Source organism: Clarias gariepinus, chromosome 11 (assembly GCF_024256425.1).
Source record: "Clarias gariepinus isolate MV-2021 ecotype Netherlands chromosome 11, CGAR_prim_01v2, whole genome shotgun sequence".
Taxonomy (NCBI): Eukaryota; Metazoa; Chordata; class Actinopteri; order Siluriformes; family Clariidae; genus Clarias; species Clarias gariepinus.
Window position 1 is genome coordinate 14,645,581 of NC_071110.1, and position 21,227 is coordinate 14,666,807.

The window sequence follows — 21,227 nt, forward strand, 5'->3', positions numbered from 1 at the left end:
ACACACCACGTACACAGTCGCACACACACACCACGTACACAGTCGCACACACACACCACGTACACAGTCGCACACACACACCACGTACACAGTCGCACACACACACCACGTACACAGTCGCACACACACACCACGTACACAATCGCACACACACCACGTACACAATCGCACACACACCACGTACACAATCGCACACACACACACACACACACACACACACACACACCAAGTACACAATCGCACACACACACACACACCACGTACACAATCGCACACACACACACACCACGTACACAATCGCACACACACCACGTACACAATCGCACACACACAATCACACACACACCACGTACACAATCGCACACACACAATCACACACACACCACGTACACAATCGCACACACACAATCACACACACACCACGTACACAATCGCACACACACAATCACACACACACCACGTACACAATCGCACACACACAATCACACACACACCACATACACAGACGCACACACACACACACACCACATACACAGTCGCACACACACACACACACACCACGTATACACAGTCACACACACACACACACACACACACCACGTATACACAGTCGCACACACAGTCGCACACACACCCCACGCATACACAGTCGCACACACACACCCCACGCATACACAGTCGCACACACACACACCCCACGCATACACAGTCGCACACACACACACACACCACGCATACACAGTCGCACACACAGTCGCACACACACCCCACGCATACACAGTCGCACACACACACACACCCCACGCATACACAGTCGCACACACACACACCCCACGCATACACAGTCGCACACACACACACACACCACGCATACACACACACCAGGTACACACACACACACCACGCATACACACACACCAGGTACACACACACACACCACGCATACACACACACCAGGTACACACACACACACCACGCATACACACACACCAGGTACACACACACACACCACGCATACACACACCACGTACACACAGTCGCACACACACACCACGTACACACACTCGCACACACACACCACGTACACAGTCGCACACACACACCACGTACACAGTCGCACACACACACCACGTACACAGTCGCACACACACACCACGTACACAGTCGCACACACACACCACGTACACAGTCGCACACACACACCACGTACACAGTCGCACACACACACCACGTACACAGTCGCACACACACACCACGTACACAGTCGCACACACACACCACGTACACAATCGCACACACACCACGTACACAATCGCACACACACCACGTACACAATCGCACACACACCACGTACACAATCGCACACACACACACACACACACACACACACCAAGTACACAATCGCACACACACACACACACCACGTACACAATCGCACACACACACACACCACGTACACAATCGCACACACACCACGTACACAATCGCACACACACAATCACACACACACCACGTACACAATCGCACACACACAATCACACACACACCACGTACACAATCGCACACACACAATCACACACACACCACGTACACAATCGCACACACACAATCACACACACACCACGTACACAATCGCACACACACAATCACACACACACCACGTACACAATCGCACACACACAATCACACACACACCACGTACACAATCGCACACACAATCACACACACACCACGTACACAATCGCACACACAATCACACACACACCACGTACACAATCGCACACACAATCACACACATCGCACACACAATCGCACACGTACACAATCGCGTACACAATCGCGCACGTACACAATCGCGCACGTACACAATCGCGCACGTACACAATCGCGCACGTACACAATCGCACACACACACACCACGTACACAATCGCACACACACACACACACCACGGACACACACACACCACGTACACAATCGCACACACACACACCACGTACACAATCGCACACACACACACCACGTACACAATCGCACACACACACACCACGTACACAATCGCACATACACACACCACGTACACAATCGCACATACACACACCACGTACACAATCGCACATACACACACCACGTACACAATCGCACACACACACACCACGTACACAATCGCACACACACACACCACGTACACAATCGCACACACACACCACGTACACAATCGCACACACACACACACACACACACACCACGTACACAATCGCACACACACACACCACGTACACAATCGCACACACACGCACCACGTACACAATCGCACACGCACCACAAACACAATCGCACAATCGCACACGCACCACGTACACAATCGCACACACACACACGCACCACGTACACAATCGCACACGCACCACGTACACAATCGCACACACACACACGCACCACGTACACAATCGCGCACACACACACACACCACGTACACAATCGCACACACACACACCACGTACACAATCGCACACACACACACCACGTACACAATCGCACACACACACACCACGTACACAATCGCACACACACACACACACACACACACACCACGTACACAATCGCACACACACACACACACACACACACACACCACGTACACAATCGCACACACACACACACACACCACGTACACAATCGCACACACACACACACACACCACGTACACAATCGCACACACACACACGCACCACGTACACAATCGCACACACACACACGCACCACGTACACAATCGCACACACACACACCACGTACACAATCGCACACACACACACCACGTACACAATCGCACACACACACACCACGTACACAATCGCACACACACACACCACGTACACAATCGCACACACACACCACGTACACAATCGCACACACACACCACGTACACAATCGCACACACACACCACGTACACAATCGCACACACACACCACGTACACAATCGCACACACACACCACGTACACAATCACCACGTACACAATCGCACACACACACCACGTACACAATCGCACACACACACCACGTACACAATCGCACACACACACCACGTACACAATCGCACACACACACCACGTACACAATCGCACACACACACAACGTACACAATCGCACACACCACGTACACAATCGCACAATCGCACACACGCACACAATCGCACACACCACGTACACAATCGCACACACACACACACACACACCACGTACACAATCGCACACACACACACACACACACCACGTACACAATCGCACACACACACACACACACACCACGTACACAATCGCACACACACACACACACACACCACGTACACAATCGCACACACACACACCACGTACACAATCGCACACACACACACCACGTACACAATCGCACACACACACACCACGTACACAATCGCACACACACACACCACGTACACAATCGCACACACACACACCACGTACACAATCGCACACACACACCACGTACACAATCGCACACACACACCACGTACACAATCGCACACACACACCACGTACACAATCGCACACACACACCACGTACACAATCGCACACACACACCACGTACACAATCGCACACACACACCACGTACACAATCGCACACACACACCACGTACACAATCGCACACACACACACACACCACATACACACACACAAACACAGACACTCGTGTGTGCAGTGATGTGTGTGGTTATTTGATATCTGCCCATCTAAACATGTGTGTGTGCATTTGTCAGTGGTTTTTATGTGTGTGTGTGTGTGTGTGTGTGTGTGTGTGTGTGTGTGTGTGTGTGTGTGTGTGTGCGTGCGTGCGTGCGTGCGTATCTGTGTGTGTTTGTTTGTGCATTGTGTATGGAGGCACAGAGGATACAGTAAAAGCAGTCGATGATGTTTCTTGTCCCACATCGAGTGACATTGTGATTTAAATGTGAATAGAGAGCCACACCACTCGTGTCTCAGCACAGACATGACTCTCTCGTCGTCTTTAAACACACTTCATGCCTGAACACGTGCCAGGCCCATATTCACACACTCGAGCGAGAAGTTACCACACTCGCGCAGTGAAGAGCATGATGAAAATCTAAGGTTTGATTCTGAGGGTCTGGTTTTCGCTCTGAAGCGAGTGGGTTTTGTTAGGATTACTCTGGCTGCTGCAACAGCTTAATAATAATAATAATAATAATAATAATAAAGATAGAAAGAAAAATAGGTAAGAAAATCCAGACACTTAATGTATTTACTACCATGTGGCACCATGGTCCTAGGGACTAATTTTTCTTTCCAATGTACACAAGCTACATAAAGGAACAAATGAAAAAAAATACATTATTTGCATTATATAAGTAATGCTTGCGTATTGAGCTTAAATATTATTTGATTAACGAAGACAGTGAAGAACATTTACAGCTTATTCAGCACACACACCAACATGCTGTGTAATTCACAGCAACTGTTTTTTCATTAATTCTTCCCGTGGACTAAATGTTTATTGACACTGCATGTTTCTTAGACATCCTTGATGAACAGAATGAGCACTGCCTTGTGAACATCTGGGGTCACCGCTATTAAATATTACTTAATTATTAAATAATTGATAATGTCAGTAGATGTGCAAAATATTTACCCCAAATTTTACTATACAACTGTAAAAAAGAGAAACACTATTTGATATTTCCCCATTATTGCATGGAATGCTGGCAAAGAAAACTATAAAGACAAAACAACAACTTTCAGGTGGAATTCCAGGAGGAAAGAGAAGAATGTTAGAGAAGAATGTTAGAGAAGGGAAAAAAGTAGAAGCAGATCGTAGTCGCAATCATGTCCTATAAATGTTGCAAAAGAGGAATGTTCTTACCTTTTGCTAGATTTTGGTGGCTTAGAAACGCCTTTAAATCACCACACAGAGCTGCAGTGCCAACCTTAAAGAGGAAGACATTAAAAGTGAAAGCAATTGAGACACATGATATCTCCACTATGACATCTTGTCATTAGAGATGTGTATATATGAACTACATAGCGACAAAGTGTATGGAAGGTTACTGAGGCTCAATTCAAGCAAACAGACACTTGAGCAGAAAAATATTGTTTTTTTCTGCCTTGACCATTACTCTCACTTTAAGAACGCATATGTATATTTAATCATCATACAAGAAAGAGCGAGTGCTGTTGTGCCGATTATCTGCATGGCTGTGATGTACTTGTAGGCACAAGGGCGCCGCCAACTTATATTCCTCTGTGGCTAATGGAACTAAATAACCGAGACTGGCGGAGATGGTGAGCCACAATCAGAGACCGACAGTTAGTGTAATTAAAAGGGGTAAGAGTAGTTTTAAATTACTGGTACTCTGTAGAAAAAAAAGGTAAGGAGAATAAACCATGCAGGTGGTGGACAGAACAGTAAGTTTCTCTTTATATTTCCTCTTATTCTACTTCAGAATATCAGCTACGTTACCTTCCAGGATCCGAGGTTAAATCACACACAGTGTTAAAGGAAAGGTAGAGTTTTACAATTACTAGTTTCACACACTATGTAGTGCCCTTTGTCAGGGATTAGAGAGGGAATTAGGATTCAGCCTTGTGTTAGAGGCTAGTTAGCTCTGTAGCCTTAAATAAAATAACACAGTTCGGAATGACGAAGTAGTTATTAAGAAGACAAAGTGTCGCTGAAGATGACATTACATTATCAGTTGAGCTTTCTTGCTGAAAGTGCTTCTGTGTCTGACTTTGAATGTGTATTTGGCAACGAACGTACTGACCTACTTTCACCCAAGGTTAAGACCAACAGGTAGTGTGATTAAAGGGTATTAGAACACCCGTGCTGCAGAGTGATAAATATAGTTAAACGTCCCATTCCTGTCCAATCAGATTATTTGTTCTGGGCCAACTGTTTTAGAATTCACAACATATACAGTAAATGCTTTTATTTAATTAACTTTCCTCTTGACGTGGCAGTCTTCCAGTAAAGAAGTCAGTTTAAGAATAAACAGTCAGCAAGAGCTTCTTTAATTCTTACTAGCCAAGTGTGATTCCCTTACACAGTAGATGCGTTTACACGGACTCTAATATTCCACTAATAACTGAAATAATATCTCAATAGACAAATAACATCTCAGCTGGAACAATCTGACCCAAACTGAATGAATTTTAATCGGAATGAGAAGGATGATGTATAACTATGATCATCTGTTCAGTGTTAGCCACTTTTGATCTGATCTTTTCTTCTTTGACTGAATAAATATATTTTTTCTGTGTTTGTTTGGAAACATGACAAGCATCTGGGAGTGAGATTTTGCTTCCATTTCTGATCGTTAAATTCCGATAGAACAACACTTTCCCTCGTGTGTTAATTTTAATCCTCTCTCATTCTCTGGCAGAGAAAGGGGCACTGATCAGCTCCTAATTTCCTATGTAGTAAAGCATTTAACCAACCACAGATTTTCTAAACATTTTTTAAATCAATTGTAATGCAACAGGTGGGATTTATCCGGAAAGATGGGACGCCTAACCTGACCTTAAAGTTGGAGAAAAAGATTCCTTCTTTGTAAGATTTCTAGTAGATTAAACGATTCACAGCAAGCAAATCCACTTTGCACATGTCAAAAAAAGTGGTCTCATCAGGTCTAATTTACAAGGTTACAGAAGGCACGAAGGAGTGTGTGCACCCGGCTTACGAACAGTGTTCTTGGGATAGACCCTGAATGAACTATGACCCTGACCATGATAAAGCATTAACAGAAGATGAATGAATGAGCGTGTACAATTTACACACAGCACGCTGGTTTGAACACATCAGCACTAAAATAAAGTGTCATTACTCACTGCGTTGGCCATCATATAGAAGATTACGATAAGCCCCTTCAACTAGGCACTAGTTTTCCAGCTTTCTGTAGACAAAAAAAAAAAAAAACACAAACGCACAAGTCAGGAAAAAGTGAGTGTAAGCGCAGGGTAGTATAAACATGCGTAACATCAAGAATAATAATGAGTAATAAAAAACAGAGTGTAAACTGGTTTATATGCAAGTGTGTGTGTGTGTGTGTGTGTGTGTGTGTGTGTGTGTGTGTGTGTGTGTGATTACACAGGGCATGGTATATTGAAGAAATATACTACTTATAGCATTTCTCTGACAAACACAGATGGGTCAAATCAAGCAAGGAAATAAACATAGCCAGATGTGATTTTGAGCTTGACGGACTCCCTTCTGCAGAATTTAATAGCAAGAAAATGTAAATAAACGTCGTTTGCATGCACTGGTCACGGTCAACTATTTAAGTGCCTCTTATTACTCTGGTGTGTAAAGGTGCTCTTTGTGTCCTTCTCTCATATGAGAAGTGTGTATGACACCAAGTATGATGCTGTACTGTTCTCACTATCAAAGAAATAAACACACCACTTGATATAAAAGCTCTACATGCTACAGGTTTTGCTGACATGGGTATAAACATGATGTGCTTGAGCTAAAACTATACATTTGTCTGAAAAGATAAAACAGCTTCTCTTAAAAGCAGTGCATAAACTCAAAACATGATTTATTTGGGTTGAAAACATTTATATGCAAAACATCAAATATTGCTTGAAAATTGTGCTAAGAGCTGAATGTCATGGTATACACTACATGTGTGTTGGTCCAGGGAAAAAACTTCATATGGGAAAATGTTGACATTTTTTTAATTTTTTTTCAAATTATTTTAGCCTATTTATTTAGCCTAATAAAACTTTCCATATCCGTTTTATTTGACATGTTTAACTTTAAACATCAGGTGATGTATGAACCAAATTCATATTGCTATTGAAGCATTTGCTAAAACTGGTATTATTTGTATCCATATCTCGTCTTAAACGCGTCCTTACCGGAAAATTTAACTTTATGCTCATAATAAAACATAGCTTGTTAAATAAATTTTACATTTTCCCCCAAAAGTCGTAAAACAAACTGGAACAAGTCAAAAAAATTATGTTAGAAAATATAAAAAATAAAACATATTCTAACAAGCGCAAAGGCTATATGATTCCTGTGAGACATGTCACGCCAGCCAACTGCATGTTATTCAGCTGCAAGTGTGCCACCCATCGCCCTGAGAGCATGGCCAATCTGCTCTCCCTAGACACCCGGCTGCGGACAGCATTATTATCAGCTGGGTATATATAATGTATATAACTGGGCTTATGTAATCCATAAACACTTTCTTTTGCACCACTTTGTGACTTTAAGTCCATGCCTGATCAGCACAAAATCTGATGTATAAGAGAATGATCTGCTGGTCAACCATCATGACCAGTCATCAATCTGAAAACTGAAGTATTTTAATCAATAGAATATAAATATAAATAAATATTGCAAGAAAATATTTTAATGCCTTTTAAAGAATGCAATGTATTCCATAACTGAATAATAAACATAATAAAGCTTCTGGACTTTGCATGAAAATGGAAAAAAAGCAAGGAGCCAGAAGAACTGTTGCATCTCACCAAGTATTCACTATGGTAATTTTTATTACTGTTTGGTAGTTCTTCTTTTAAAGGCATTATTGCTCATAGAATTATTTCCCCCACGTGCCAAATGGAGAAATAAAAACACAGCCACACCCGATGGGCTTCTCAAACCTTATGGCATGAAGAAAAAAACAGGTAATGATCACTAAATGAATATTTTTAATATAGAGAGACACGAATGAGCAGTAAGTGGTGTTTCACGTCAATAAACCTTTATGTTGTGAAAAAATTACACTTTAACATAAACATATACCAAAATGCATACATCATACAAGTTATTGATGTCAGTGTCAAACACTGAAAATACCTGCTTTGTACATAATGACGAATAATGATAATAAAGTTGTGTGAATAATGTTACACAACTCTGCCCTAGATGTTCAACAAGCGATATATGTAATTACTACAGCTAGTGTGTTTGCAAGCAAACTCGGTACTAGGCATTTATCTGCTTAAATGTAACCTATTTAACTTCATGGCTTACACAAATAATCATGAACGACACTCACCACACGGTTAACCGTTTCTAAACCGTTAAAAGTCATGCAAGATTTGCAAAATGTTTTACTTCCAGCGGAAATCAAGTAGATGTCTAAATATATAACGCAAATTCAGCCATCTGGAGAATAGATGATCCTTAAAAGTTGTAAACATTTTGCTCCACTTCTGTTCCTCTGTTTGTGTGTCTTTCATGCACCTGCTGACTGTTTGCGACTGCGGCTGTACACCTGCTGCAGCCTCCGAGGCGGCAATTCACTCGCATTTAGCTAAAGCGCTGCCTTTCCTGATAACACAGAACCTTTATGAAGTTTACCAAACAGACAATTTTCCATCGATAAAACAAATATAATTATATTACAAACTTCATTAACTCTAACCCTAACAAACATATAGGGGTTAGCAGTGTGACAAATAAATAATGATATTAGATACTAAGGATAGACATTACCACGATGTCTTTCAAATGTAATGCAATGTAATCACCATACCTAGGTGCCAGTTCAATTAGTATTGCGATTCTATATGTATCATGAATTTATAAATATCCAGGGTCAATATTGAAAAGTTTGTAAAATTTTTGTTTTTTCAGATTATGTTACAATTCTAAACAAATCTGGCAAATAATTAGCTCCTTCCACAAATAACGCTGTGTATGAGTTTAGGGCAGTGGTTCTCAACACACAGAAAGAATAAAAAAAATGTAATCACTATAGGCATCTGTAAAATGTTTTATTTTGAAAAATTATCAGATTATCTCCTATTCGCTTATGTTCTTCCAACACTTCCAACACTCTCTGTATCTGTTTTGATGCTGGATAAAATGTTACAAAAGCTAAATGTTACAAGTTAAATTTAGCTAAAATTTGTCAAATAAATACAAACATCTCTGGAGAGCTTCTTTAAAAAAGGGAAAATACCCACTGATAAACCAGCAGAGGAGACTCTGAGAAGAAAGCTGCATTAAAAAGAAAATACCAAGAGTCTTACCCAAATTACGAGATTATCGCAACAGGTGATTCACATGCTTCAAGACCACTCTGTATAATACATACTGTAAATGTGGCCTAAGTGTGTCTGAGACAACTTCAACCCTGGCAAAGTTCTGGATTAAAATTCAATATGGAATATCCCGAGATCGCCGCGAAGCACTAAAAACCCTGCTTCCATTTTCAACAGCCCAAACTTGTGATACAGGGTTGTGTGCAATGATGACAATGAAAACGACATGAAAGTGTCATTGTCTCGCATCGCTCCTAGATGGGGTCGTCTTGTTGCTAGGAAAACAAGCTCAGGGCTTACACTGACTCTGCCTTATGGTATATTATACAGTATTTATTATGCTATGTTATGAGTGACATAGCATAATGACAAAAAATGTCATTTAAAAAAAAACTTTGAATCTCCCCGTGCTTGGTGGGTTTCATCTGGCTACTTTGGTTTCCTCACACAGTCCAAAGACATGCAGACTAGGCTAACTGTAAGTGTGTGTACGTGTGTGTGCCCTGCGATGGATTGGCACCCTGTCCAGGGTGTACCCCGCCTGATGCCCCAAGTTTCCTGGGATAGACTATAGGCCACCCGCAACTCTGTATACAGGATTAAGTGGTACAGACAATTAATGAGTAAGTGAGTGATTTTTGCAGTCAGTGGGTGATACATGACCTGGTACACAAAAGAATCTAGATGTGCAACTTAATCAAGCCCCTTATCTTTATTAGATAGGGATATTTAATGCCAGAACATCAGTAATAGGCATAAAAAAAATCAGCCAAACTAAAACTTATGCAAACAAATACCCACTCACTTAGCTGGACAAAGAGCTTAAAGTTTACAATAATCTTAAAAATAAATGTAACGTAATTTATTAAGATATTCATACCGTCGTATTGTTCAGGAAATCAACGTTCATCACCTTCACCTAGGTGCTGATTAGTTTCCGACAGCAGTTTCATTTACAATGCAACTCCCAGGTTTATATTAATGTACTGGCTGTAATGTGTAATTATTTCTATAGCAACTTCTCACACATGCATTTGCACAGGGGACTCTCTGTATAACCTGTTTGTGCTGTTTTCTCCACAGTAAATGATGTATTGTTTTCCACACATTCCACAACATCACATGTAATTATAACATAATGTAAAGTATATGGTGTTCTAAATATATACAAATCCTGTAACAATCTTATTTAGCAAACTGACGGCTGGACTGTAATTAGTGCACTAAGTCACTCTGACAATGTTAGCAACATCAGTAAAGATGTTCACAGCACAGAATCCTGCTAGAATTATAAACCTATTTTTATGCAAACCTTGTCACGACCCATTTACACACGTACACGCACGCACGCTCACGCACGCACAAAACTAATTTATGTCATTCCGGTATAATTTTGTACTTTCAATATCAATATAAGCGAATCCTAAAATTTCCAGGTGAACATTAGTTTTTAATAAGTGGACTATATTTAGTGTACAACAATCTCAGACTGAATAAATGGCAGCTAGGTCAGCAACGCAGTTTTGAAAATTCGACAGTAGTATGAATTTCTTTCTTTTTCAAGTATTTTATTATTTGCAAATAAACATGTGTAGTAAGAATTCCAATAATTTTTCAAAAATCTTTAAAAATTGAAGGTAAAGGCAAAAGAAAAAATAAATGCAAATTAAATGTTTGGTAAAACCAAGATGTCAAATGGGCCTTTATATCCAATTAAATTATCTACTTTTTAAATCCCAGGCAACCATGTGTGCAAGTGTGTGTGTGTGTGTGTGTGTGTGTGTGTGTGTGTGTGTGTGTGTGTAAGTGAGTTTGAAAGACAGAGATAAAGAAAGACAGAAACAGAGAGAGAAAGAGAGCGCGTGTCGCTGGCCAGTCTTGCTGGGGAAAGCCATGGGAGAGGCATTAAGCCGACAGCTGGTGAGCCTGCCTGTGTGGAAGGGGGGGATGAAAAGGCCCTGCTGCCCCCCAGATCCCATCAGACCCCTGCTGCAGTCGCACATAAAGGCCTTTTGTCCTGTGAGGGAGCGGCCGAATAGAGAAACCACAGAGTCCTTCAAAGTGGCTGCAGCTCTCCCTTTTTTCCTCTAGATCGTCCCTTTCCTTTATTATTTTCTAAGAAAAACTTCACACACCCCCACCTCCCCGAAAATACCATTAAGCTCTGCACACAATGGGTTAAACGCATAGCTGCAAAGGACACGGCACTCTGAGACAACTTGTTGCTGACTAAGAAACGAAAGCAGGTGTAGCATGAAACAGTACGGAGTGTAAACGAGATGTTCAATATGCCTTACTGACACACATTTACTGATTCCAAAGTTCACACTGGTCATCATCTCAACCTACACACACACACACACACACACACACACACACACACACACACACAGAAAACAGCCTTCTCAAAGCGACACGTGCAAGACCTTTCTCGTCTAGATTTATGATGTCAGTCAGTGCAACGGCACTGAGAGTGTGTGCTTTTAAGGCTTGATTTGCATCTCACCCAAACGGTATCTCATAACAATATCATAAATCATAATCCACAGTCACGTGACACACCCGAGCTTTGAATCTGATTATTGTTCATCCATGTGACGAAAATGCGAAAATAAATCATGATCCGATCACGTTAGGCTTCAAAACGTTGGACCTGTTTCACACAGAAACACTTAAAGGATGGGTTCTGACTTGTATTTTTACTGTACGTCCTTATTAATTACGTCCATAATACTTCACGCAGTACGACAGAAATTCTTGGGAAAATGCAGGCACACACCTGGTTTGGAACTGTAAAGCTAGACACGAAAATGGTGTGTGGAGAGGCAACTCACTTGCTTAGTAACTCATAGCACTGCTTTCTTCTTCTAAAGATCTTGGGTATTTTGGATACATGACTCAAATGTGTCTCAAGTGTGGAAAACACTCAGCTAAGCTAAATTTGAGAGCTTGGCATTAAAAGGTTCCACTGAAGTGACATTTGGTAATATAAAGCAGAATGCAGTAATCTTACACTCCACTAGAGACAGCAACCACAGACTTGACCACACCCGTTTTCGAGCATGCATCCTGTGTGAGTGGCTTGTCAGTGATCAGTGTTAAGTGAAGGTATGAAGATGGTCAAACAATACCTCGAAGACATACTGCGATACAATCACTCAACATTAAGAGGCAGTTTGGGACACACCTGGGCACGTCAAAGTCTATTTTGTCGTGTGCATGCGAATCGTCTCGATGCGTCCCAGACAGCAAACGCAAAACGGCCTGATTGGCTGCGCCACGGCCGTAGCTGGAAAACATGTAATCATTGAGAGACTGTTTAGATATTGTTTTAATTAAAGGTTAGCAATCTCAGCAGCCCAGTCTAATGGATAATGGTGACGGTATTGGAACAGCGGAGATGAAAGCATTTGCTTTTCATAGCTCCATTGCCTCATTTCTCATTTATTTTAGGCTTTGTTAGCAGAATGACCCCCCCCCCCCCAAAAAAAAAAAGCTGTAAATAGATGCTGTAATAAATGTGAATGACAGCGTTTCTCCAGGAGGAACGGTGTCCGAAATCTAATCACAAGTGGTCACAGAAGACATATTCATATCATCAGATGGGAACGGCTATGCGTCTCAATTGTTCACTTGAGATCTGATCACACAGGATGCATGCTAGTGCCAGGTGTGACCGGAGCTTTAAATATATACATCACTCATCATGCTTATATGCACAGTTAAGTCGAGCGATAGTTATAACTCGACTAGGCCGTTTAATTAGACTACTGTCCTTGTACCATTATAGAAGCGAAGCATGACAACGGAATCAATACTTCAGTCTGACACAACGTCATGACTGACTGATACGAGCACTGAGCAGTTTGATGACATGCCTGACACTGAAAAATAAATGACATCACAACACATGGTTCCATATATCTTTAAGTCTTTTTTACGGTGTTCATGATATGAAACTTTGGTGCAGTTGAAATCATTTATTGCAAGTTCAATCACATTAAAACGCTGTATCATAACTCTATTAAGTTAAACTCCTGTCTAAACAAAAGCACATTGTGATTTTTAAACTATCATTCAGCACTGAATTTACAGAAAGCTTACTTTTACTTAAACAAGTAGTTTATGTGAGAGTAACCTTTATTTTGAGCCACTGTTTACCATGTTTGATGACCGGAAATCTTAATGTTTTATCATAAAAAAAAAATTTTATTTAGTTTTTTTTTCTTCTTTTTAAAAGTTTCAAACTGTCAAAGAATTTTTTTTTTATATATTTATATATTATTGTGTATACTTTAACCACATACATCACTTTTTCAAAAACCAAGTCTGGAAGTCAACGTCTTTTCAATTTTGCAGAACCAAGAAACGTCGAAATGGAGGGAGAATCCGGAGTCCAACATGAGACTACTAATTGTGAAGCAGGAATATTCAGCCTGAACTACCACTTTCTCAGCTAGATGTAATCTCCATGATATACGTGTGATATGATTGGTTCTGTCACTTTGGTGCCATCCTAAAGAATATAGACTACAGCGGACCGCTCTCATCATTCTGCCTACTTCACTGACTCAAGGCTACTGACCTGGAAGAGGTGACTCTGTTAGATCTGCTGGGAAAGAACAATACTAACATGGGAGTGAATAACGCCAGTCAAAGGCGCTTTCTGCTGGAGGTCGCAGTCTGTTAGTCTAATCAGGGCTGAACCGGGGAGGAAAGGTTAACTAGAAGCTCTCCTCCGCCACACAGTGAGTTCAGAAAGCATAAACCCTGCTGCAGTGGAGTGGGGGGTGAGTGTCGGGGTGCCTGAGTCCACCCTCGAGCTCTCCACTCGGTGACCCCCTCCATCTGTCACCAGTGCAGCACCATGGCAGTCCATCACCATGGCAACAGGGTCACTTAATATGAACGTACAACAGAAATGTTCCTGCATTCAGGAACGTTAATGTACCGAGGAGGTTTAAGATGTAGTACAAATTTGCGTTCTGAAATTATGCTCATCGTTGCGAGGACGGCTGAAGATTGGACCGACTTTACAAACTATTAATCTGAATAGCGAGTCAGCAGGGGGGCCTGAATAGCACAAGCTACACAGAGGACAAGGGAAGGACAGGGAGGACAATAGGTTTAGGATGCATCCCAGGAAATCTCACATATGTGTGTGTGTGAGGTGGTGTGGGAAAACCAACCAGCACTGCTCTTGCAAATTACAAAATATTAAATGAAAATCTGAGAAAACCGAAACTTTAAGTGAGCTTAAATCATATCTAGTTCTAGTCATAAGTTTCCATACCCTAGAAGAAATTGTCAATTCTAGGGAAATATTACCAATTATCTTGAAATCTTTTTTTATTAGTATTTTTTAAATACTGGTGTGATGGTAAGATGTGGCCAGTTATTATCTTATAATTGTGAGAGCCCTTTTTTTTTTTTATTAAAATGATAACCGAAATCACTTAAAGGGCCCTGATCTAAAGTTTAAATAGCTTTAAATGTTTGGCCTGATAATATACACATCCTGTAAGTTGACAGACGTTGGTTTAAACTGCTATTAAAGGTAGGTTTCCACACATATACCTTGTTTGAGTGTAATTAGTGTCGATGTATAAACAGCCGAGAGAGTTGTGAGCATGACAAAAAAATATAAATTAAATCCTGCACTGGATATCTGCACTCACCAAAGACAAAAGACGTGTCAAAGATCTTTGACAAAAGAAAAGACAATTCAAAGAAAGAAAAAGGAGAAAATCAGGGATTCTGTTAACACACAGTCAGGGAGACCAGCAAAGATTACAGGGCACAGGAAATGTTTGTCAAAATTGATGGCAAGATAAATTCAGCATGTTATCAGTATGGAGGACATACTGATACGGCCTCCATAAAACCTGGAGGCCATTTTGCAGTCATCAGATCAGAAGCTGAGCGATGAATGCACTTTCCAACATGACAATGATCTGAAGCACAAGGCCAAGACGATCCTTTAGTAGTTACAACAGAAGAAAATGAGTCTCCTGACCTTAATATCATTGAAGTCATTTGTGGGGTTGTGGTGGATCTCAAACATGCAGTACATGCAAGAGAACTCAAGAATTTACGGGACCTAGAGGGTTTTGAGAGACGAATGGCTATCTTTACAACCTGAGAAAATAGCCTCTCTCATGTACAGCTATCACACATTTTTACAAGCTATCATTGATACTAAATTTCAATACATTGTATTAAGAACTAATATGTATGCAAACTTTCGGGAGGGACCATCTAATTCTTTTTTTTTTTTTCATTGTTTTTTTAATGATTGTCTTATTCTATGATGCCTTATCGCTGAATTTGAACATGCTTTCTTCAATAAATATTACACATAAACTTTTAAATATGACAAAGAATAAAAAGAGCCAGAAGTCAGTCTGCTTTAAAGATCCCATATTTTACAATTTCTTTTATTTAACAAGTGTGTGTTAATGCTCAAGGTAAAATACCAACTGAAATGAAATAACGCATTGTAAAACCTCAAACTCCCTTTAGTACACTCTTCCTCCAAATAGGACATTTCATTGTCTATGTAAATTAGCTCCTTCTGGGTTGAATTCTTTTGGAGCTGAGCAACAAGCTGGTAAATGGTTTCATTTTTTCTTTTTTTATGAGGTCATAATAGGAGTAAAATCTAATTGGGTTGTTTAAACCATGGCCAAAACAAAAACAGAAAAAGGACAAAAAAAAAAAAAGCAGGGGAGGTTTAATATTAATATCTAAAAAAAGGTAAAATGTGATTTCTTCACACAGTGTCAGGCTTTGGTGAATTTTCTGTTTTATTTGTAGAGTGCCTTTATGACTTTATAATATTTATGACTTGATAAAGTTGTATGACTTTATTGTTAAAAGTAGCTTTACAAAAATATTCAAGTTCCAGATATAATTTTTAAATGTAGAAAATTCTTGCTAATTTGGACACCAGAAATCACAAGGAAAAAGTCTCTTGAGACGAACTGATCAAGAATGCAAAAGAATCATTTCTGTAAAGGAAAGCACATAGTTTTTAGGACTACGTGCAGTGGAAAGATTTCCCTGGTGTCGGGTGTTTCCAGGCTGGCACACAAACCTATTACTGAGAAACCAGAAAAAAAGGAAGAAAGTGAAAGATGCTGAAGCACTTTACAACATTTCTTGAGAAAATTTAAATAGACAGCTCAGAACAGCTGAACACGCAAACTGACAGAAGAACTTCAAAAGCGCGTTTAATGCTCAGAAGGGCTTTAGTACAAGAGTCAGAGTCGCTGTGTGTGCAACGGACACCTCGATTTTAATCAGGTTTCATCAAGTGTTTGTGACAGTCATGCAAAAGTTGCAATACCAACATATATAACATATACAAAGCAGTACAATCTTTACGCAGGCTAAACTTGTGATCTTGCCTGTACGGTGTAGCCCGACTGTAAAAACAACAAATATTTACCAAATTTTAGACATCAGTACTCAGATAGAATCGTTACTGATCATACTTCACATATTTTCTTGGCTGATCAGATAAAAGTTCATACCACGAGAGCATGCTGTGCGTGAATACAGGACGCAACTTTGCCTCATGTCTAACGACAATGCAACGTGAAAATTGTTGACACGCTCTTGCAGACAGTGGTGTGTTTACCTTTTTAATGTGGACTGAGAAACTCAGTTCACACAAACTCCGTTTGCTTTTAAGAGTACTCAAACACTTCAGTTGCAACAAGAAAAACAATTCAATCTTTAATTGTCATAACTGCAGGAGCAGGAATAGAAGTGAATGCTATAAAATTGAGTCAAATACAGCAGGTCCGAGACCGGCTCTGGTTTATTTATTCTGTAAATAAACCCTGTCTAACATTACTGTTTCATCCAGACAGCTCACAAACACAGAGAAATGATAAAGCTCTAGTGCATCTTCCCAGCAAAATTCAAAACGCATCCTGGGCAGGACTTTTATTCCCCAATATAAATCACATCGACATACAGGGTTTGAAGGATGGCCTGCTGTTAAATTACTTGACTAGCAGAATCCCAAAGCACAATGGCATCACATGGGGTTGAAGCAGCCAGGAAACTCACCGCTGGAGCTTGTTTCCCCAGAATGGAATGTGTAATGTAGCAACGTGAATGGAGGTTATGTTCTCCGTCTCTGCGCTCATATGCACACACTCACGCCAAAACTGCACAGTGTCTCATGGGATGCGTTACAGTGACAATGGAGTACAGAGCACTGAGCTCAACAGCTGTGAAATGGCGCCAAAAGAGACGCACAAGGCGTGCTGTCATTCCCACATGAATACGCAGCTCCAAAGGTTTACATGATTTGCACAAAATAATATCTTGGATGGAAATAAGCCACAAGGCAGTAAAAATTCAAGCAGCTGCTCAGTAAAATGTTCAGGCGAGTCTATGCACCAAGCAGCTCACTTAGCCCTTTTTTTTTTTTTTTTTTTTTTGTGGGCATGATCCCGAGGTGCCAAGTAGCAGACAGGGTTGGGCACCTGTCACACAGACACTGCGAGCTCCTGGTGGGGGTCTCGTTTTCCTTCGCCTCTACACGAGGGATTAAATGTGCAGGCTGCCTGTAAGGGATCAACAGATGTCCGCCTTAAATCTCACAATCTGCACAAAGCCAAAGGCATTACAACTTTATTCAGACTCATATGTCCTCAATGACCACAACAGCCTAATCAATACAAAAAAGATTATCATCAATGGCTGCATATTTTCAGGGTGCTTGAACCCTATTTGTGGAACTAGCAACTACATTTAGACAAAATAATTTCTCTTCTCCCTGAAAACCATTAAAATGAAGGGAACAGCAGGAAACCATATGATATTAACTAAGAGATCATCTCAGATTCAGGTTTCTATACCGTGTTGTAAATCTAATCCTTTACAACTGAAAACAATTGTACATTTCTTATGCAACTGAACAAACTCTCTTGCCGTATGCTGGTGTCCATTGGTTGCATGAAGCCTAAACATGACATAATATATACATATATAGAGAGAAATATAGACAGATAGATAGATAGATAGATATGGTATGATATGGACAAGGTTTGCATGTGACATGGTTCGCTTTAATCATCAACAAACGGAGAAAAGGAACAAACAAAGGTTTAGAATACTGAAAAAAAATCCTGTCCTGCATCTGCAAGTATTTTGAAATAGCACAAACACAGCTTTTTAAAAAATCCTCTCGATCATTAACAGTCCAAGAGGAAGTCACGCCACCACATTTGCCTAATAGATGCTCAAAAACTGTTGGAGCTCTGAGTTAAAACAATTGCAAAAAACGTACAACAAACACTTCTAGGATGTGTAAAGATAATAAATGGATGAACATTAAAATAAATAATCAAAGTGACAAATCAGCTCAAAAGCTCAATAGTTAAAAGTTAAATGAAGAGATGAACAAAAAGTGATTTGAAAAGCTTGTTATAAGGGCACTTTCAGATTACACCAGGAGATGATGTCAATAAACTCAATGACCAATTACTCGAAATGCAATTTAATGACAAACAGGCTTCCTGTAAAACAATACAGCTTTCAGTCTCCTGCTTTTAAATACAAAGCTATGCAAATCAGAGGAAAAAAAAAATAACCTCTCTCAGTATAAACAAGTGTTTAACGTCGACCCAATGCTGGCTTCATCCTCCCTCCAAATGACTGCCTTCCAAGTCTCCATACACATGGGAAACTTAACCATTTTCTGCTTTATAATATAATTCTTTTTATATCCAATACAAATTATATATATATATATATATATATATCCAATACAAATTTTATATATATATATATATATATATATATATTTATATATATATATATATATATATATATATATATATATATATATATATACGCGCATACATATATTTTTTATATAGCCTTTACAAATGTCTTTGAATAAATAAGAATGCATTGAAGTCATCTCATGGCTGGATCAGGAAGCTGTCACAATCAGAAAGAATTCAAAGTCCAATTACATGCATAACACCAGATGTGTTAGCACGAGTTCTCCGATTATGCTCAATCTTACGTTGGATCAAATTCAACCAGTGGGAATATCTGAAACTGCTTTTTTATATGCTAAATTAACATAAAAAGCATTGTGATTACAAAGAAGAAAATTTTTCTGACAGTCTTCCCTACTTTATTTATTTTTATTAACAAACAAAATACACACTTACTCATTCATTTTCTATACTGCTTTATCCTGTGTCCAGTGTCGCGGGTGGCCTGGAGCCTATTCCAGAAGACTTGGGGCACGAGGCGGGATACACCTCCATTGTTGCCAATGTATTGCTGGACACACACACACACACACACACACACTATGGGCAATTTGGGAATGCCAACTAGGTTACTAGCACATCTTTGGACTGTTGAAGGAAACCGGAGTTGCAGGAGGAAACCCAGCGAGGGACCCACCAAACTCCATGCACACAGACTGGAAGTGCACGGCGACAGTGTTAACCACTAACCGCCCCAAAAGACACAAAGAATACTCAAGTCATTTCACATACTGTAAGCACATTTACAGCCTTTTCTCATGCTTTGTTCCCACAGTGACCTGGTCCTTGTGTTGACATGAACACACTGCTGTCCGGTTTAGACATGTTGTTCCTTTAAACAACTAATTCAGTCAGGGAGGAGGTGGATATTTATGAAATAACACTGAGTCAGCAGGTTTTTACCTAAGAATGTCCCTGCAGAAGCAAGTCTGAGTAAGAATAGTGCGACATGTTGAGCTATAGATAGATAGAGACAGAGATATTGGCGTGTACCTTCTCCTCAAGGTCAAGACGCAGAAATAAACCATCTGCTGCAGGACAGGAGAGTAAACTCTAATCAACATGCCCGTGTCCGTGTCCACACACACACACACAGACACACACACACGGAGCGGAAATGTGCAAATTGCAAAGTTTACAGAACAACGCCCGGGTGTAATAAGAGCTCGGGCTCGTTGCTTTCAGTATTGCGTGGTGCGTGCAAGCCCTGAGCCATAACCTCAAAAAAAACATACACAACACTGAACACACAGTCAAAAACACTGAACACACTCATTGTCCTGCCTGAGCACTGGGGGAAATGGGTACTACAAAGCTGACAGACTCCAAGCTAGTTTAGTTCCCACAGCAAACCACGAGAAGCAGCTGTATTTCATCCTATTTG

General features: G+C 40.5%; 1 protein-coding gene across 4 annotated transcripts in view; it reads right to left on the bottom strand.

The window, feature by feature from the left end:
* Positions 1 to 21,227, bottom strand: part of tfdp2 (transcription factor Dp-2) — a 42,910-nt gene that overhangs the window by 21,181 nt on the left and 502 nt on the right. For 2 of the 4 annotated variants that reach the window (XM_053506946.1, XM_053506943.1), the window contains exons 2-3: positions 6,864 to 6,928; positions 4,900 to 4,963 (exon numbers count right to left, since the gene is read on the bottom strand). In XM_053506946.1, the coding sequence (XP_053362921.1) occupies positions 4,900 to 4,963; positions 6,864 to 6,878 (79 nt within the window). In that variant the 5' untranslated portion in view covers positions 6,879 to 6,928. Of the gene's footprint in view, positions 1 to 4,899; positions 4,964 to 6,863; positions 6,929 to 13,224; positions 13,302 to 20,239; positions 20,368 to 21,227 lie in introns of those variants that run through there. The other 2 variants (XM_053506944.1, XM_053506945.1) reach the window with 2 other exon arrangements.